General features: G+C 31.9%; 2 protein-coding genes across 3 annotated transcripts; one reads left to right on the forward strand and one right to left on the reverse strand.

The window, feature by feature from the left end:
• Positions 1 to 9,576: 9,576 nt before the first annotated feature.
• LOC117915216 (F-box protein At5g65850-like) lies at positions 9,577 to 10,725 on the reverse strand. The gene has a single exon (XM_034830780.1). The coding sequence runs from the start codon at positions 10,723 to 10,725 to the stop codon at positions 9,577 to 9,579; it is 1,149 nt and encodes a 382-aa protein (XP_034686671.1).
• An 8,301-nt stretch (positions 10,726 to 19,026) lies between these two features.
• Positions 19,027 to 21,588, forward strand: LOC117912335 (transcription factor bHLH90). 2 transcript variants are annotated; one of them, XM_034826891.1, is made up of 8 exons: positions 19,027 to 19,188; positions 19,285 to 19,464; positions 19,582 to 19,660; positions 19,768 to 19,836; positions 19,919 to 20,479; positions 20,556 to 20,774; positions 20,893 to 21,069; positions 21,442 to 21,588. In XM_034826891.1, the coding sequence occupies exons 1-8, from the start codon at positions 19,088 to 19,090 to the stop codon at positions 21,577 to 21,579; spliced, it is 1,524 nt and encodes a 507-aa protein (XP_034682782.1). In that variant the 5' UTR covers positions 19,027 to 19,087; the 3' UTR covers positions 21,580 to 21,588. The 2 variants fall into 2 exon arrangements, with proteins under 2 accessions (XP_034682782.1, XP_034682789.1); XM_034826898.1 differs by having other exon boundaries at positions 21,387 to 21,469.
• Positions 21,589 to 22,101: the final 513 nt, after the last annotated feature.

Below are 22,101 nucleotides of genomic sequence, written 5' to 3' on the forward strand. Positions count from 1 at the left end.
AGCCAAACAGCCTCTGAGGACTTTTCCTCAGAGGATGATTGGCTAAAACCTTTAAGTTTCTCAAAGTATGGATGTTATGTGATGGCTTGGATGCAATCCCATGGAAATTTCTCGCACCCGGAAGGTAAGGTAGTCGTTTTTCATTAATGGTTCATTAATGTAAATTTTGGTTTTTATTTCCTTTGGACAACTTCCAACGGCCAATACTTGATAAGCTTTTGGATTTCTATCCATTAGTTATCTCCTACGAGCTATTGGAAGGTGAGGTTTTCAATTCCAAGTTTTCCATTAATCCATTAGAACCAATTTCAATGGCCATTGAAAGGTGAGTTTATCACCTGGAATGACTTTGAGTTGCCAATATTTGGTAAGCTTTTGGCTTTAGACCATTAGTTATCTCTTACGAGCCATTCAAAGGAAGTCTAAGGTGAATAACCATTGATAAAATCCACTACCATCTGTTTTGCCATTTTAAAGGATTAAAACTTGATTTGCTAAATCCATACCGGTTCGGGAAGCAAGCATCACCATAGTTGCAACCCCAACGCGAGGAGCCTATCCTGAGATTTCCAATTTGCATAAGAGCCAAAGCATAGCTATCCTATCTTTGAGAAACTTGTTTTTACACCCTTTCATTTTAGTCTTTAATGTTAGCTTAAATTAGTTTAAATCTTTCTCAAACATTTTCATTTTCTTTTAAAGCTAACATCCATAAGAAAATCACCTATTTTCCTAATTTGAATATCACTTGTGTTTGCGAAAACCCTTCCTAGTGAACGATCCTAGAACCACTATGCTATAGTAGCTTGGCTACTTTAGTAATAGTATTTAAGGTATAAATTTTGTTGATACGCCTTTAAAGCTAAGCTACCATGAGTCGCATCAATGCTCCATGATAATCAAGATAATATATAGCCGAGAGAAACAATCATGTCAAATCAAATGATATACAATGGTGAGTCTATACATGTGAGGTGATCAGAACAAATATGGAAAAATCAGGGTCACGGTGCTAAGCAAGGTAAGATGGTCAGTCAATATAAACAGCATATCGATGTCTCGAACAAATAATAACAATGAAGCACGGGAAAAATCACCACAATCGGAATCCTCAATTAAGATAAACAAGCATCATAATCAACATGTCAATGTCCCCTAGTAAAAACAAACACCTAAGCATGCATCCAATGGCATTGGGAACTCTCAATGTGCAATCAAGAAATAGGTACTCACTGATCGACTCATCAAACGCCACATTTGCTTCATCTTAAGTTCAAGCTTGACCCTCTAATGATCCCCAGTGGAGTCGCCATTTTGTGGACCCCGCATTTCGGCTCAATGTGTTTCCCACTCGATGACGAGCTCGATTTTTATTTTAAAAAAAAATGATTTTTTATTAATTAAAAACTGACTTCGAGTCGCCACTCATTTTTGTTTTATTTTTAAGAGGGTAAACGAAATAAGAAAGAAAAACCCTAAGTGTGACTCCTTATTTGGAAAATGTGGTCTACGAAAAACAGGATCGGGTTCGGGGGTCAGGTTACTTATCGGGAAGGTACGGTAAGGACCGTAGCACCCTTCTAAGTCCCTAAAATCGGGTCTCTACTAATAAAATGAAGCAATCATGGCAATTGATGAGGGAATCAATGAATACTCAAAGTGATCACGCACATGTGAGAATCTAAACATGCATACAGAAAATGACTCGAGCGGGTGTGGATGCGTACCTGGGCAGTGATCCATAAAGCGCTATCAAGAAGTGAGGTTAGTGCACAATTAAAGAATAATTTCGAGCACGTCATAGAGCGAAATAAAATCGATCATGCATGACAATTAAATCAAACAAACAATCAATCAATCATAAGGAAATCACATATGTTGGGCCCCCACCAAAGCCCGATCTATCTTGCATGAATTAATGTCATAAATTCCATTATTCGGAATTACGGAAAATGCGTTCTTGCTTATATAAAATTAAGAAAGATAGAAAATTATTTGAAAACCAAAGTGGAATTAAAATTGTTCGAGAGAAAATTGAATTTTTGAAATTTATTTGAAAATTGGAGTCTCAAAGATTATTTGAGAATTAAATTTAAGAGTTGGAACTTTGAGAATTGAATTAGAAAGAAATTTAGAATTTTGGGAATTGGAAATTAAGTTCAGAAGTTGGAATTTTAAAAAATTGTTTAAAATGGAATTTTAGAATAAATAAGTAAAAATAATAATAATTAAATAGATTAATGTGAATGTTGGGATTTTTGAAATTGGAAATTAAAATCGGAAGTCGAATTTTCAAGAATTGAACTTTAGTGATTTAAAATAATAAATAAATATGGGATAATAATACTAATTAACGAAAATAATATTTAAACAAGTAAAAATGAATAGTGGAATTTTTGGGATTAAAAGTTAAATTAGGACGTTAGATTTTTTTAATAACTGAACTTGAATAATTTGAATTTTTAAATGAAATAATTAAATAAATATGGGATAATAATAGTAATAATAATAATAATAATAATAATAATAATAATAATGACTAAATAAACAAGTGTAAAAAAAATGGAATTGGGGATAAGAATTTGAAATCCGGAACTTGGAGGAATCATTTAAATGGGTACACGGTAAACTAGAAACACATATAATAATAAATAAATAAATAAAACCCATGTCTCATAACCTAACACTTGGTCCATCAAGTGACCTGGGTTGTTTTTTTTTATTGCTACCCTAAGAACATTCCCTTGGCTTGCACGTGGCCATTGACTTTTTTAATAAATTAAATAATCTTTCCTCTCCACATTCTCCTCCATGCTTGTGCACCTCAATATTCAGACATTCAACTGATGCACTCCCTTCTGCAGGCCCACTAAAACGTCTAGAAATTCAAGCTCAAATATTCAGATTTTTTTTTTCTTTTTTTTTTAAAAAAAACTTTCTAACACACTCTGCAGTCCATGCGCGCAAGCCCATTCCCACCCCAAACTTCCCACTTCCTGATCTCTTTGAGCCTTCCCTAAAACCCACTGAACACAGCTCTCACCCTTCACCTCCGAGTCGGCTGCAGCGGTAGAGCACTAGACGACGTCGTGCTCTTCAAAATGGCCTTGAACCCGATCTCCCGCGGACCATCCCGCGACCCCGCTGTTTGGTTTGCGGGAAAGGAAGAGAGCCCAAAACAGTTTTCCGGCGAGAGAAAGTATAGTAGAGAGAGAAAGGTGGAGGAGAGTGCGCGAGGATGACAGTCATGCATGAAAAGAGAAAAATCATATTGCTAAATCAAGCCTCCTTTCACGGAAACCACTAAGCTGAACACAGGTGGAAAGAAAAACTCAAGTCTATCCCAAGCAAAAGTGAGAACAGTGATCTTAGACACCTCGTAATGGACGTGATGAAGTGAACCTCACCAGTTTTTCTTTCAAAAAACCAATCAAGGAAATAGAGTAACCAAGCCAAAAAATGAAAAAAACCTCCAAGAATATGGAAATACAGGGTTAACAGAGAACGTACCTCGGGTCTCTCCTTGGTCTGGATTCCTGCTCCCTTTCTCAACTTGCTCCTGGCGTCAAAACCCTCCCATCTACCTCACCCACTCTCCTGTGGCTTCCATCAGCAGGCATGACCCCTCTGAAATTACGGCCATCCCTCCTCTGCCATCTGCAGCTGGTCCCCCCTTTGTTTTAAAAGAGAAAATGCCCCCCCGAAGAGAGAAAACTCTCCTCCCGGACCCCCACCATAAAAGGGGTCTACAAGAGAATTACCATTAGTGTACCAAGGTTTTACAGGAGGTGTACAAGCTTTTTTACTTTAACTATACAAGTCCATTTGTCTTATTGTACAAGAGGTGTACCATGTTATCTGTTGCAAAGCAATTTAAGGGACTTTTCCCTTTAAACGACACTTTTGCTCTTATCCTCAATGGATATCTTTAACTATCAGCTTTAAGTAATTACCATAATTGTACTAAGGTTTATCCATTTCATGATTTAAAAATCTTCTCCCATCATAATAATAAGTGTCCCAATGAACAACAAGTCACTCACATTGATTATGAAGTTAATATAATCTTTGTTAAATGTGAAGTAACAACAACAAACCTTAAAGCAAAATTGGATCTTTTCATGCCATTAGGAAACTAGAGGAAGTTTTATAGCAACTCATACAAGCAGCCAAATCCATTGGAGAGACCAAGCTTGAAGCAAAATTTGAAGAGGTTGTTTCCATGGTCAAGATGGACTGTTTTTGCAACATCATATACTTGTAATTCTGCACTAGTAATTCTGCTAAGAGCCTAAGGAGATTCTTTTTTTTTACACTATTAAAGGATTCAATAAAGGGAGAATATCTCTATTTTTAAAGCAATAGGAAACCAATATGTAAGTATATGTATATGTGAAATAAGAGACTCGTTTGGGGTTGAGCAAAGTTTTGACACGTATTGACATATGCTCCTTTTTTTCAATTCATTATTGTAGTAAGAATGACACAAATTGTTGAAAACACTCCAATTTTTAGGCCATCCCACCTTGAAAACATAACCGGGATAGGGATGACATTTTTAGTTTTTTGGTAAATGGGAATGGGGTACATCAACCCGTCGCACCCCAAGTTTGGGATGGGGATGAGAAATAAATTATATAACTGGGACGAGAATAGGGTAAGGGTGTCGTGTCTCGACCCCATTACCATCCCTATGCTCTAGTATGCTAAGTCGTAATACTTAAAAAGTGATAAGTTTTTTAAATGATTTTACCATTTTTTAAAAGTAAATATAATAATTAATATATTATTATACTTTATTTTTTTGGCATCTATTATGATTAAGGGAATTTAAAATTAAAATAACCCATTTCTTTGTATTATTTAAAAAAGTGATAAGTCTTTTAAATGATTTTACCATTTTTAAAGCCAATATAATAATTAATATAATATTATAGTTTTTTTTAGCATCGATTACCATTAAAGGAATTTAAAATTAAAATAACTCATTTCCTTCATGCATTGGTACACTAAGACAGAGTCCTTCCCATGTCCCCTTCACAAATTGACTGCTCTATGGGGCTAGAATTTTGGTGCTTTTGCAAAGATTTGGCAACTTATTTTCTAATAATAATGGCATTATGTGGGAATTGCTTTATAGGGAATTTCCAATCTTAAAATGAACCATATTTTCTTTTAGTCTAAATCTTTTCATTCCAAATACAATATAAATAAAAAATAAATTAACTAAAATTAGAGTACAAAGAAATAAAATTAAAATAAAATATTTATATCAAAATAATATAGGTTGGTAAATCAGAAAATTTAATCTACTTAGCTTGGAATCATTTCTCAAGTTCAAGTGTTTCATTTTCATATATTCAGATTTTATGGCCACATTTATGGGGCCATTATGTCTTTTAGTAAATAACAAATGAAATGAAACCAAATATTAAATTATGGCAAATAGTTGAACTCTAACAAAAAAAAAAAGTAATAAAAATAAATCACAAACTTTTTGCTCTCATTTTCACTCCACTTTTCTCAATAACCAAACAAAGGACTGAAATTAGAGATTTTACCTAGTTTGGTACCATCTCAAATATAATTCTCATACGCCCCCCAATGAACCAAAGCTCCCAAAAGCATAGTTTTGTGATAAAGTATAGGAATGCCAATTAGATTTTGAGTAGATTTAGAGTTTGAAAACTTGAGGGATTTTAGGTAAGCCAGTAGGGATTTGGGACTTTCATAGATTTTAAGGATGTCGATTCAATTTTGAGAAGATTTGAAGCTTGAAAGATTTTAGGACACTTGACAAGAAATGGACTATGAGAGATTTTAGGGTTTTTAAAGTCACATTTGCTAATGTGACGTAAGGACTCCACCTCATTTTTAAAGGACAAAGCTCTTAAGGGTATTTTTGTTGTTTACAACTTATAAATTACTCTCATATATTCCAGAGCAATTTCATAAGTTTCTCCAACTTTCTACACTAATTATCTAAAGTATAACCCTTTTACACTAATTTTCAGCCCCAATAGCCCCTTAAGCATAATTATCCCAATTTTGGGACAACCCTTAATAACATATTGCTAATTCTAGATTTGTTGAGTCATAGAAGTCCACTTGGAAGACGGTTATCCCCAATTCATTGTTCATACCATCTCATTTTTTGGTGTTGCAATTTGAATGCATTGGTCAAGTTAATGAGTAATATGAGGTAATCTAAACTTAACTCAAATTAAAAAATAATTAAGACAATCCCAATTCAATCTCATCTTTAACCTAAGGCACTCAACACAAGCATAACCCAACCTCATTTATCTAAACTTAGGTTAAGTTCGGATTGGATAGGTTACCTTCGAGTTGATCGGGAGATTCAAAATCCATCAATAATGTTCTTTTTCAAACTTTTTTCTATATATTTATACCAAAATTTAAATAGTAAATATTAAAAAAAAATAGCAATTAAAAAGTAAACTTAAAATTTTATATTTAAAAAAAATGAAAAAGTATACAATATCATGTAATTTGATATTATTTAAAAGAAATCTAAAAGGAAAATAAATATTATTATATAAGATAATATACATTATAAATGTTATAAAAACATTAAATTAAGTTTAGGTTAAGTTCAAGTTGTCCAAACCTTAACATAAGTCCAACCCAAATTGAAATCAAGTTGAAAAAATTTAACCCAAGTATTGAAAATAATTGTCAAGTCTTGCCCAAATATTAGTTTGGTTCATGTTAACTTAGGTCATACCAATCCGTCCAAATTACACTCCCATCATTTTTATATAGGATTTTTACTAAAAACACAATTACATTAACTTCCCTTCCTTTTATGTTTTATAAAATTATTAAATAGAATATGTCATGTCATTGTCCAATCCAAGAGAATAATATAATGAAAAAATGAAATATAATAAAATTATCTTAAAATTAATAAATTTTTAATTCAATATGAAAAATAATATTCTTTTTAAAAAATAATGATAGGGAGTTTAAAACTTAATTTTTGTTTATTTATCCTTTATTTTTTTTATTTTCCTTTGCTAAAATGGTTATGAGCTTAATAAAGTTTATATAAAAAAATTACTCAATTTTTTATGACGTGATGATATTTAAAAACTAAGGGAAGTTTGTATTGCGGTTTTAACTTTAGTTCTTTTAATTTAAAATGCAGTAGAAACAATTCCAACGCACAAAACTTAATTTTCTAGTAATCAATTTCACTGATTATGATTTTTTTTAAAAATATTTTAAAATGATTATTTAGTTATTTTCCAATTCAAAATCGAGAACAAAATTCAATAGAAATCACTAAATTATAACTTGATTTGAATAAAGATATTTTGTTCATTAAAAGAAGAATACCATAGCATAAAAAAATCATAACACAAAACTTGAAAGCTTTTAAAACTTTTAGAAGCAAAATTGATACCAGTCAAAAAAAAAAATTATAATAAGATATTTTCTTTATAATAATAGAAAAATATTTACCAATACTATAAAAGATAACAATTTTAATAATAAAATTTATAATAAGATGTTTCCTTTATGATAATAGAAAAGTCTTATAGGAATTATACATTGTTGTGCTCCATAAAAATATTCTATATAAAAACTAATTACCTAATTATTATTGTAATAGAAAAAGAGTTATTTGGTATAAAACTATTAAAGTAATTTTTTTTATAAATAACATAGATTAAGAAAATAAAGAAAAATGCCCCTATCATTTAACAATTATAAATATTTCATACATATTTATTTCATTATTTCAATATATGTATATTATAAGTATTTCATATATATGTATATATATATAAGAAATTAAAATTGTGACAATTATTTCAGATTTTTATGTTTTCTTTCCGATATGATTTCAATGTCACATCTACACATAAATGCAATTTAAGTTTTTTAAAGATATTAATTCTTATAGAAATTATAAATATGGTAGAAACCTTTAATTCAAGTTAATATCATTTTTTATATCATACAAAATTATAATAATTAATTCTATCTAAAGTTTTTTTCCATTTTTTTCATAATATGGAAAAATCATTTAGGAAAAAAATTAAAAATAGGATTCCCATTTGTAAAACAAAAAAGAAAATTATAATTTAATGCACCTTCCCATTACTTTCAAAATGCCCCAAAAATATCCCTTTTTGAGTTTGTGGAGCCATCCCACAAGTCTTTGATTAGCTTTTAAATTTTAAAATAGTTGAATATTTTAAAAATTATTATTCAAATTAACTAATTTTTTAAAACATATCAACTTGTTTTAGTTTTTAATTTAATGAAAAAATGTATGTTATTTTTAAAAATATTTCTTATTTATGTCATGAACTTCTTGAGTTACCAATAATAATTAATTCAAAAGTTTAGGCCATAAATAACAAAACGCTTAAAAATCAATACTCCATGTAATTTTTATTGATGAAGATAAATGTAGGATTTTTTTTTAAATATATATATTTTTTAAAAATGTTATTAAATATAGTTGTTTGAAAAATAAATACAAAAAAAATTACACTTTTCATTACTTTTTTTTTTTTAATTTTAATTTTTGTACTAAACATACCTTTGCAAAAGACGAATTCGTTTTTATACTTAACTCGTCTTTTTAAAATATGAGTTCATTTTTTGTATTGAATTCATCTTTTAGTTCACATTTTTTATATTGGACTTATTTTTTAAAAAGATGAATTCACTTTTACATTGAACTTGTCATTTCAAAGACGAATCCTATTTAAAATTTAAAATTACTGTAGTTTTAGAAATATTTTTTATATTAGGGTTTTTTTAAATATATTTTTTAAAAATACACTACTCGTACAACAAACCTAATAAATGTATATATAAATATAGGCTCATCACTTCTATGTCATATTAGTAATTAAAGTCTAAACTTTTAGACAATAAATTCATCAATACTATTTTCATTGGGTAATAGTGAAACATAAAGTCAAGATAATTTTCAAATAATTAACCTCTTTTATATATATATATATATATATATATATATATATATATATATCTATTTATTTATCTATTTGTCTATCTTGTTAGATTTTATAATTAAAATAAAAGCATGGTAGAGAATTTCAATTTCAATTAATATTAATTAATGGTTTTATATATATCTTAACATTGGCATGGCTGAAGGTTACTTGGTGGTTCGTACTATGCTTCGTCAAAATTTGAAAAACAAATAATGTGGGTTGAAAGATTTGGCATGGTATTAAATGCTTGGTACCTGGAGTGAGTAACATATCCATATTTAGATTGATTACGATATTAAAGTGCTCTTATCTTGCTACAAGACCAATTCAGACTCCGTGGAGCCTATTTGTAAGAGGAGGAATATCTCATTGGCTATTTTCCATGAATTATCAAATGAAAACAAAAAAAAAAAAAAATAGGGATGAGACATTCTCAAATCAAATTACATAAAAATACTAATTTGTGTTTGAAAATTCATAGTTCTTGAGAATAAAGACGGCAACGACAACAAGGTAGAAAAGTGAACAAATGAAAGCGGAACAAAGCCATAAAGATACTAGAACATAGCCAAACAATCTATCTGGTTCCTAAAGAAAAGAAGTTGTCATAGTAGACAAAGAAAGAATGGAGTCCTTCTGCATTTAGGTTGTCTGCAACACTGAATGTCTGGGTCTGGATGTTGTAGTAGTAGTAGGTCTGGTTGGATGACATAAAAATCAATAGATTTCCGTCATCATGATTACTAGGGATGAAGCCCTGAATCATACAGTGATGATCAAGTGGAGGCAGGTCGATGCGGTGCTCTTTAACCCAAATTCCATTTGCTCGATCCTTCAGCATCCATACATCCAAGACGAAGAAAGGCTGATACCTGTTCACCAAGCACACACAGCCTTTTAACTCTTGCAAAGAAAAAGATATGAAATCATCATCCTCATGATCAAGACCATATAGGTAATCTTGAGGACCGGATATGAATTCAAACATTTCGGTTTCCAGATCCAAGCGTAGAATGTGGTTCCTTTGACTGCGAAGAGCATGGTCTGAAACCGGCCAATAAATGGCTCCTTCTACGCTAGCGTGGCTTGTCTGCGAGACTGAACAAGGGCAGTCTCCTATCAGCTTCCAAGAGCCTGAGTCTACATGCTCCCCATCTCTTATGGTGAAGACTTCACAGCCAAAATCGTAAGCACCATTTTTTTCAACATTACGCATAAACAGGCGTACAATTTTATACTGATCCAAGGAAGGTGCACGTCCTATTGCTAGGATGTGATGTTGTTTAGTCAGAGTGAAAAACCCCATTGGAGGAAGAGAAGCGGAGAAACGGAATGAGTAGGGAGAGCTGGGCACCTCCGCCAATTCTTGGGTGCTTGGGTTGCAAACGTACAGTTTGTCATGATTGAGAGAAAAGCAAATGAGTTCACAGTAAGTGTATCCAATGATGGCAAAAGAAGAGGTTACCGGAAGATCCACTATGAAGTGGTTCAAAACAGCTCCACCCATGTCACTCACAGTGATCACATACGTGGTGGAGTTAATGTTGTCTAGGACAAGCATTAAAGGGTGTTGCCTCCAGTGCTGCCGATGAAGAGTCCGGAGGTTGGGATTGGAGATGACGCTCAACCATTCCCTAGACACACATCTGCAGCGGTGGAGGCCTTTGACTGTCAGTCTTGAGAAGAAATCAAGCATCACATCGGTGTGCAGGCTGCTCCAAGCCATAGTCTTAGGACAATGGATCACTCTCCTCTCTTCCTCTCTTTCTCTGCCTTTTGCCTCGTGTGTTGTGGAGGAGAGGGGGATGGTAAACACCTTTATATAGAGAAAGGGCGAGACCTAGAAACCATACTAGATGTTCATGTATACCCTAGAACCCTACTCCCTTCTTTTTAAGGAAATGTTTCTCACTATATGTAGACAATAATGAGTTAATGACTATATAATGAAAATATATTTTTGATAGTAAAATAAGGTAGCCGATACCCTAAGAACCCTAATTTGATTCTTTGAAACATAACAATAACATAAAAGTGAAGATATGTTTCAATAGTAGAATAACTAAGAAAAGTAAAAAGATAAACTACGTAACTTCTTGTTTGTTTTTGTCGAATTTTAAAATAAAAGTTGTTTGTTTGTAGGAAATAGGCATTTTAATTTGTTTTCTGTTTTTATCGATTTTTAAATAAAGATCATTTAACTATGTAGTTGATCAATCTTATCGCACAATTTTAAAAAGATTAAAAAATAAAACAAAATTAAATGACTTTGAGTAAATGTTTCAATGAACTTCAATAATAAATATAAGTTTCTCTAATTTGCTTATTTGTTGAACCACATTCAAATTATAAGCTTCAAAATAATTAAACTTGTTTTTACCTAACATAAGATGTTTCGTTGTTGGAAATGGATGTCTTAATTTGTTCTCTGTTTTTCGATTTTTAAATAAAGAGCATTTAATTGTGTAGTCGCCGACCAATCTTATTGCATAATTTTGAAAATACTAAAAAATAAAACAAAATTAAATGACTTCGAGTGAATATTTCAATGAACCACAATAGTAAGTATAAATCTCTCTAGTTTGCTTATTTGTTGAACCACATTCAAATTATAAGCTTTAGAATAATTTTACTTGTTTTTACCTAATAAAAGATGTTTCGTTGTTGGAAATGGATGTCTTAATTTGTTTTCTGTTTTTTCGGTTTTTAAATAAAGAGCATTTAATTGTGTAGTTGCACGCCGGCGAATCTTATTGCATAATTTAAAAAAGGACTACAAATTAAATGACTTTCAAGTAAATATTTCAATGAACTTCAATAGTAAATATAAATCTCTCTAGTTTGCTTATTTGTTGAACCACATTCAAATTATAAGCTTCAATATAATTTAACCAGTTTTTACCTAAGAAAAGATATTTCATTGTTGGAAATGGATGTCTTAATTTGTTTTCTGTTTTTTTTTTTTTTTCAGTTTTTAAATAAAGAGCATTTTACTATGTAGCCACCAACCAATCTTATCTAGGGATGGCAATTTCATGGGTTAAACAGATTATTTGTCCCGCTCCGCTCCTATTAAGACGAGTATGGAACTATACTGATCGGGGATGAGGCGAGTATGGAGCTCTTGTCCAAAACCCAAATTGGGTTTAGCACAAGTATGGGTGTTATACGAACTCACCCCACCTTGCCGTAGATGAGAATTTATGAATTGACTCGTCTCATAACTAGTTGTTTCAACCCGTATTTTAGGGCTTCTCTTAGACGACTCCTCTTCTCCCCCATTTCTTTTGCCCTAAAACCACATTCTTCCCCAAAACCAGATCACTATTTCCTCAGTATCTCTTTTTGTCGATTTTCTAATTTGCAAATCCCAAAGGGCTTTCTAAGATTGTTTTGGCAATGAGGTGTTAGGGTTTCAACCATGGCAACACCTTTATCCAAGATCGAGGCTCGTGATGTTGGCCTGTCATGTCTTCTAACAATGCCAAGGGCTTGGTGTTGGCCCTTTCCTCTAATTTCTTTCATTGGTGTTAGCTTCATCAGCAAGAGAAAGAGTTTTGAAGAAAGTGGATGCTTTTTAGGGCTAGCATTTCCACAAAAAAAAAAAATAAAATAAAATTTGTGCAATGGATTTTGGAGTATTTGATACTTATGTGCAATAATTTTGTAAAACTAAAAATGAAATTTTGGAATTGTTTAATTGTTATTGTGCTTTTTGGTTGTTAGCCATGGGATTTATAGATTTGTTTTGCTTGGTGTATGATTTTGTGTTACAACCTTGATCCGACAAAAATACCTCTTTAGGACGGGATGAGATTATTATTCTTTTTTGTAAACGTGGATGAGAACACATCAACCCGCCCTATCCAGGGTTTGGGATAGGGATGGGAAAAAATATATAATTAGGATGGGAATGGGATAAGGGTGCCCCGTCCCAAATCCTCTCCGTTGTCATCCATAATCTTATCACATAATTTTAAAAAGACAAAAATAAAACAAAATTAAATGACTTTGAGTAAATATTTGAACGAAGTTCAATAGTAAATATAACTCTCTCTAGCTTGCTTATTTGCTTAACCACATTCAAATTATAAGCTTCAAAACAATTTAACTTGTTTTTACCTAATAAAAGATGTTTCATTGTTAGAAATGGATGTCTTAATTTGTTTTATGTTTTTGTTCGGTTTTTAAACAAAAAGAGCATTTAACTATGTAGCCAACCAATCTTATCATATAATTTTAAAAAGTATAAAAAATAAATAAATAATTAAAAAATTAAATGACTTCCAATAAATATTTCAATGAACTTCAATGGTAAATATAAATCTCTCTAGTTTGCTTTTTTGTTCAACCACAATCAAATTATAAGCTTCAAAATAATTTAACTTGTTTTTACCTAATAAAAGATGTTTTGTTATTGGAAATGGATTTTTTTTTTTTTTTTTTTGGTGTTGTTGGGTTTTAAATAAATAACATTTAATTGTGGAGCCGATAAATCTTACTGCATAAATTAAAAAAAAAACACTAAAAAATTAAATTAAATTCAATGACTTTGGATAAATATTCCAATGAACATCAATAGTAAAAATCAATCTCTTTAACCTACTTCATTGTTAAACATACCACTTCTAAATTATGTGCTTCAAAATCATTGAGCTTGTTTATCATATATGAATAATTAATTATTCATATACTTGAAAATTTAAAAGAATGACGAGTTGTTCCTATTTTACACTAGATTGGACATATTTTTCATTAAGTTAGATGACAATTAATAATTAAAACACCTCTAATTAGGAAAAACTAAGCACGATCCAATTCAATCCGAACCCAAATCCAATTAAAAGATAAGTTTATTTGAGAATTGGGTGTATACATTTAAAACTACAACTATTTGCATTTATATGTGTTGCATGCTATCCTCCATGTTGTCTTGCCATTACAACATATTCAACTCCCCCCTATTTTTGGATTGTTTTTTGGATATCCTTTTAGCAATTATGAATGTGACATGTCAAACTTTAAGTCATTCCATTAAAAATAAATAGGATATCTTAATATGAATGAAAACTTTAATTCCCATTTATATCAATCATAATTATTTAAAATCCCTAAAAATCATAATTATTTATAATCCATATAATTTTATATATTACAAATTTTTACATGCAATAAATTTCTTCTCTCTTTATACTTCAATGAGTTATTTTGTATAATGAAAATTTGAGTTTTGACCAAAAGCACCCCTTTTAAAAATAAAAATTAAAAATATAGATTAGGTTCTAAATTTTTCTCAATCTAGTACGTTACAATCACACAAACATCTACATCATAGAAGCGTAGTTGGTGAATACGATTTTGAATTTTTTTTTTTTTTTAAATGGTCAAAACTATAATCATCCATTATAATTTTAAATTTAAGCTTGAAATCGTTGTTAGTAACTACAATTTTGAACTTTAAATTTTTTTATACATATAAAATTATGTTGTTTCATTTACAATATTTTAGTTTATGTTTTAAATAAATTTAATATCATGAATTTATTATATTACTTTTATTTTCTATTTATTAAATTTATGTGATTATTTTTTAAAAAACAATATGTGAAATTAAATAATTGGTATTTTTAATTTTATATGAAAATATTTTTGTTAGTTTTATTAAAAAAATTGGCATTATAAATTATTAACCACTTACATATTAATAAATAAAAAATAAAAATAATACAATCAATTCATGATATTATGTTTATTTTAAAAAATAAACAAAAATACTTCAAATGAAATATTTTTGCAACCAACTACCGTCGTATGATGTGTGGATGCTTACATGATGAAAACTCACTAAATTTGAAATGATTTTGCAACCAAATCTAATTTATGGATTATTTTTTTGAAATGGCTATTTTTGGTCAAAACTCTAAAATTTTCATATCGGATTTAAAAATAATTATAGACATGAAAGAGAACCATTTCAAATTGATAATAAATACTTTCATTTTATAAAACATGATAAAGTGAAGGTGTAATAAGCAATAAGAACTCTTTTAACAATATAATATTGTTGAAAAGTGAAAACATTAATTTTGTTTTGCATCAATTGTTTCTTTCATATAAAAATATAATTATTTTTCTATTTACATTTATTACAAAATTGATTGTTAGAACATATCAAAAGTTTGTAGAGCTTGCTTACTTATGGAGATGAATAGATGTTTAAATCTTTTGGCAAAAAGAAAAAATGTAATTATTTTTTAATCCTGTAGTAATAACTTTTCAATTTTAATTTAATTAAACTCCATAAGCAATTATGAATGATTAATAACAACCCAACACAACTGAGACAAACTATTTTTACTTGGAAAACCATCCACACAAATGTGTGGATATAATAACCATGGGGCCAAACACCTTGAATCAACAATCCACTATTTAAGAAACTAATACATATAATTACTTAACAAATATTATCCTTAAACTTACTCTCTAAAATTTATACTACAATCCATGTTTGCAATACAGTATCTTGTGTGCTTTAATTGATTTTGTCTTAACTCCTAAGAGGATGTAGGTCTCCTTCACATCCAAATGAATGAAAATTTAAACGTATTTGAGAGTTTTGGGTAAAACATAAAAAATAATGACTTAAACGTTTAAGCGCATCTTGTGTGCTCCAATTGATTGTCTTAACTCCTGAGAGGATGTAAGTCTCCATCAAATCCAAATGAATGAAAATTTAAATGTCTTTGAGAGTTTTGGGTAAAACAAAAAAAATAATGACTTAAAAGTTTAGGCACACTTCACATGAAAACACTTTCTCAATAAGAATATATAAAAGAAAACCTAGTGGATTTAGAATAAATTTAGAAATCATATTTTACCAAAACAATAATTTAGAAACTTAAGAATTTTAGATAGATTTGAAAAGATTTCATACTTTAAATTCAAAAATATTTTGAAAGATTTTCCTTTAAAAAATTTTAATTTAAATTATTTTCCAAATTCGTTATAAGATTTGTAAAGATTCTCTTTTTAAATTTTCATAAGTCCATTTTATGTCTTTTATGTCATTATTCTCAAATAACTCAACTATATTTACTTATTTAATCCAAACTTAATTCTACAATGACCTTGAATCTTCAAAGGAGTATAAATCACATATATGCAGAGTTCTAAATTAGAATTGACGAAACAAAATTATGAACTCAATCTAACTAGCCTAATGCACTAACACATATTTTAAATGCCAACCCACCTATTTATGTAATGAGATACTAACAAATGCAATGAGTAAATTAATAATAGTAGTAGTAGATACCTTTTTATCTATATTTATTACAAAATTTATTGATTACAATGTATCTAATTGCCATCCTGTGGGGGGCTTCCCTCCACGTGTTCTTCCCAGACTTAAGACCTTTTGGTCGTTCAGAGCAAACATATAACTCGTCTAGAATCACTTCATCTGGACCAAGATAAGCTCCATCTGGCACTAGAAGTGAGAAGCTTTCCTTCTTCCACAATGTCAGACAAAATGAACAGACCAAATCAGTTAACCTTTCAGACGGGCCTATAATCCCAGACGGAATGGACAGACTGAGCCGGTTGGACCTATCAAATGGACAAATCCATCTAGTCAAGTCCTCAAGATTTTTGGCATGTGTGGTCAACCACGCTTGATGTCTGAGCTTCGGACTAGACTACTGATGTCTGAGTGACGGCTTAGATACCTGATGTTTGAGCGACGGACTAGACGTCTAATGTTTGAGCGACGACCTAGACGCCTGACATCTGAGCGGCAGACTAGACGTCATTTACACCCAAAAGTCAATGTCAATTAATTGTTACACACAATCCCAGACATTGGCAAGCAAAATGAATAGTTAGCTACACAGTCCGAGATTTTGGCACGACAATCAGCAAATAACACCAGTCAACAACCCTTACTTGATGTGATTGCCCAATCCACCCAGCGTTGATAGTCCATGCAATCATCATTATAAGAAAGGTTGGAGTGCATAACAAGCGTTATAATGATGGTGTCATCAGCTCTATATAAACCCCTCAAGAAGCACGAATAAGCTGCACACACTCATTTTCTCCCACAAAAAAATAGTTAGAGCTATTCTCAATGATTTCTGACTTAAACTTCGGAGGGGCGTGTCTAGACCACCTGTCTGGACATCTTTCTATGTAGAGAAGAAATATGTCCGACTCCAGTGAAGCTGGACGAACCTGACTCCAGTTGGCTCGACACCAACACATCCTACCTACTTGTATAGTGAGGTCCTAACATTATCAAGAAAATTGAATGAAATCAATTCTTTCAAATTTAAATTAGAAATTAAAGTTATACAAAATTGGAATTAGAAATGGAGGTAGGTATAGTTTGAAAAGTATATTATTAGGGTAAATATGCTAAATTCATTTTGTTTTAACTAATGATGAGAATATTGGTTTTTACAAATATATTTGTAATTTGATTTTATGAATATATTATGAAATATTGGTTGATATTTTAATACAAAATATCAATAAGAAGAAAATTAATCAAAATTCATAAAAATATTAAAAAGTTTCTAAAAAATAATTTACAGAGTAATAATAGATCATTTGAGGTTGTTTTGTTGTGTGTGTATATATCATACACTGCTCACTGCTCAATAAAATAAGTAACGTTAGCTTGGTGCTACTATGCCTATGTCCTCTTGTGCGTGAGGAACTGGGTTCAATCCCAGTCGTCCTCCACTTCAATTCAATTAAATCTTTGAAGATGAAGATAACACCTGCGGTCTCACGGCCAATATGGACATTAAAACTTTTGAAAATAAAATGTTATTAAGCTGGGCTGTCACGGCCCATATCATAGACTTCAAAGCTTTTGGAAATAAAATATTAGATGGGCCAGCCCATATCATCGAAATCTTGTTCGGGGATTTGACGACACTTTCAACCTTGGTTTTAATCCCTAAAAAGAAATGTTACCGTGCCAGAGAGCAACTAATTCAATTTTTTTTTACCATTGGGTTTAGAGCACTAATGGGCTTAGACCTTACTTCGTGATCTTTGTTCTTTTCGAGATGATACAACAATATACCTTTTTTTAGGGTCCATTTATAATACAATTTTTTTTTTTTGGTGGATAAGCATTACATATATGTTTTCAAGTCTCGTTGTTTATATCTTAATCCTATTTGTTTTGTATTTTTCATTTATTTATATCTTTGTTAGATAACCTAAATTTCATTCAATGACTTTCGTATAAAGTTCAATTTTAAACAAAGAATCATTAGAACAATTTATTCCTGCCATGATACACTTTTGGCCAAAAGTACTCTACCAATTCCAACAAATTTTCATTTTAGATTTTAAATTTGCTCGAATTGTATCTCTTTAATACTGACACTTTTGGTCAAAAGTCTACCAATTCCAACAAATTTTCTTGTTGACTTTTGAATTTGCTTGAATTGTATCCCTTCTATTCCTATATCGAAAATATACTTACATGCAAAGATTAGAAGTAGAACTAATCTCCAAGTGGGTGGCATGATAATCCATGCCTGCAGTCCCTAAAATGTCTGCATTTGTTCATTGTAGTTTTGTACCCTTTATTGCTATTGGGAGTAGAGTGTCAAATAATAGGGAAAAAGTAAGCATATATGCCCAGCCGTGCAAATATTCCCTTTTCTGATATCCTCCCCCAGAACTGAAAACACTGTACCACGCGCAATTGTAGAATGCCACTAAGCAAGTCTATCTTCTAAAGCAAATAAAAGCATTTTTCATGTGGGTGAGTTAGTGTTTTCGGTGGAAGCGTGTATGTCGCAGCCGCTTCAAAGGTGGTTGAGATTGCTTTTGTACATGGAGCCTGATGATTGTCCCGAAGTTATGGGTAGCTTTCAGTGTAGCTTTTTGAACCATTCGATGGCCGTTTTTATCCTCAATCTGGTAATCAGTCAAAACTGCCTCTGCAGAGTGTCAGATTCTTCTGACACAGAGATCATAATGATACTTGATTAATAAGGAGACATGAAAGGCGGTTTTAAACTAGAACAAAGAAAGGAGGCAAGTGCTGAAAAAGAGGAGGCATGAGAGGTTTGGAAAAAGCGATGGAATGGCTGAGACCCCTTGTTGAGAAGAAGACATGGGACTACTGCGTTGTTTGGAAGTTGGGGGACGACCCTTCAAGGTATCAATCATATTATGCTACCATAGTCGACTACACACCCCTTGCTCATTAAATTAATTAACTTCCTTCTTTTTCCTTGAATGACAATCTACATAGGTTTGTTGAATGGATGGATTGCTGTTGTGGTGGTGGCTATGGTCTTGCTAATGTCAAAGTTGAAAGAGAAGGGCAGCATTTGCCTCCCCTTTGCAGGGATAGATACTCTCAGCACCCTGTAAGGACTAGAGCTTGTGAGGCACTTGCCCAGTTTCCTTCTTTCATGCCCCTATATTCTGGGTACTGTTTTTCCCTCTCTCTATATATATGGTTCCCCCTGTTGTTATTCCTTTTCTTTCATTCTGTTATTGCAACATCGAGTCCAAGAAAGACTTTAATATTTGAGACTAAAACCAGGATTCATGGAGAGGTGGTGGTATCAACCCAACCCAGGTGGCTTTCCCATGGCACTGCCCTGGATTCAAATCTTTCTCATGTGGGTCTTTCTCTCATTATGCTCTTATAATCTCATGTTTTATATATGAGGTTTCACGTTTTAGTTTTCGTTTAATGAGAAAAGAAAAACTAATTTTCCTTTTACAGGAGTTGGTTGGAACCCAGGTTCTGATCCCAGTAGTTGGTGGCCTTATTGAGCTATTCATTGCAAAGCATGTAAGGCTTGTTTGATTGTTTACTAAAGTTCAACATGATTGAAATATCCTGAGACTCGTATCGAAATGGTTCACCTTTTTAGGTACCCAAAGATCAGAATATCATAGACTTTGTCACAGCTCAGTGTCATATCTCTTCGGAACAAGAAGTAAGGAGCTGCAACAGTGTGAGTCCCAACGAAAACTCTCTTGATCCATTGCTCGGCAAGTACGGAGACAATCTTCCACCTCCCCTGCTCCACTTGAGTTCCATTCTCCAGCTGCAATTTCTTCCCCCAGCAACCCAACCCTCCATGTATGGTTTTGAAGGATCTTCCAACGTTTCTGATCGTTTGAATGAACATCCATCATTTGATTCAAGTTCCTGTCTTGCACCAAGACACAAGTCTTTGAAGCGGCCAATTGAAAAATCTTCATTCTCTATAGACCATCATTACAATGAAACTTTGTTAAAGCAACAGCTGGGTTTGGGTTTGGGTTTAGTTAGTGCCACTCCCATGGTTGAGAAAGAAAATGAGAAGGCCAGGCAGAAGCCCGAAAGCGAACAATACCACTCCAAGAATCTGATCACAGAGAGGAACCGAAGAAATAGGATTAAAGACGGGCTCTTTACTCTACGTGCTCTGGTGCCCAAGATTTCCAAGGTTAGGCTAAACTTCAAGTCAAAACTATACTTCTCTATTTGCCCATATCTACCTTATATTTTCAATGTCCTTTTAGATGGACAGGGCTTCAATTCTTGGAGATGCGATCCAGTATATTGTGGAGTTGCAGCAGGAGGTGAAGAAACTCCAGGATGAGGTCAATATGGAACAAGAGGGCAGCAATATGAAGGATGCTGAATTGAAAAGAAGTTCTAGATACTCACCAGCTACTACTACCGAACACAACCGAGGCAGCTCTAGTATCGGCGAAAAGAAACAAATAGAATCACAAAGAGTCAGTAAAAACTTCTTACTCATCACTTTAGGGAGGAAAAAGAGGGCATAAGTAATATATTTTTGTCATGAACTTCGTATATACATGCATGAATAATACATTCTGGGCTTTTGCATAGGTGCAAGTAGAAGTGAAGCTGATTGGCACAAGAGAATTTTTGCTGAAGTTGTTATGTGAGCAGAAGCGAGGTGGGTTTGCAAGGCTGATGGAGGCTATCAACGTTTTAGGGCTTCAAGTTGTTGATGCCAACATCACCACATTTAATGGCAAGGTCTTGAACATTTTCAGGGTTGAGGTATGACTAAAGAAAGGGCAATATATGAATTAATGCTAATAGGGTGTAGGGAGTTGGAGACAACTGGACATCCCATGGAAAATCAATCTCTCCATGCTGTTTTACATAGCACACAAAATATTGCATTATCAACAGTTTTTTTTCCCCTTTTTACTAGGGGTCATTAATTGAAATCCTATGTAAATCACAATGGACTTGTTTCAAATTCTGGACTCACTTTTCCTTGGGACATCCAAACCATCTCCTGCTTTTCATGCCCGCAGTAGTTAATTGGCTTCTATCTAATATGTCTAGTATTTTATTTGTTGATCTGGAAGGCAAACAAGGAGTTCCAACCGAAGAAATTGAGAGATTCATTGATTGATCTAACAGGCTAGAGAAATCAGAAAGTACATAGAAATACATTGGGATGAGAAGAAAAAGAGAGCAAGTTGTGATTCAGAAAATGAAGCATTTACTCTCAGCATTGAGAGCTCTCCTGTTCATGTATCTTCACTTCATCTTGTATGATCATATGGTCTATCACCTTTGAAGATCAAATTTAGTTAAACGCTTGATCTCTTGTACAGGAGGAGGACATATACATATCAAATGACTCGTGTGTCATGTTGCTTATTTTTCTTCTGTTTAAGGAAAAGATTTTGATCGAATCATTCTAAAATGATTCACTAAAATTTTACAACACGGTTGGTTTAATTTAAATACTTTGGAAAATGCCATAGTGACTCTTTGAGCAAGAAACTATTAAAGCTCAAAGGCTGCAAGAATAGTTGTTTATTTCATTACAATATATATATATATATATATATATATGTAGAAATAGTTATAAATAGTAATATTTGACCCTCTCCTAGAATCAAGTAGTGAGTTATGGAATTAAGTAGCGGTACAAGTTTAGAAATAAATGAATTCATGCCTCATATGAATTGAAAAAACAATGAGGACCCAAAATTTAAGCCTATGGGTCCAAAATTATATTTTAAGACTAACTTAACCCTTGGGTGTTACATATATCCCCTTAAATAATTTAAA

This window comes from Vitis riparia, chromosome 1 (assembly GCF_004353265.1).
Source record: "Vitis riparia cultivar Riparia Gloire de Montpellier isolate 1030 chromosome 1, EGFV_Vit.rip_1.0, whole genome shotgun sequence".
Classification (NCBI taxonomy): domain Eukaryota; kingdom Viridiplantae; phylum Streptophyta; class Magnoliopsida; order Vitales; family Vitaceae; genus Vitis; species Vitis riparia.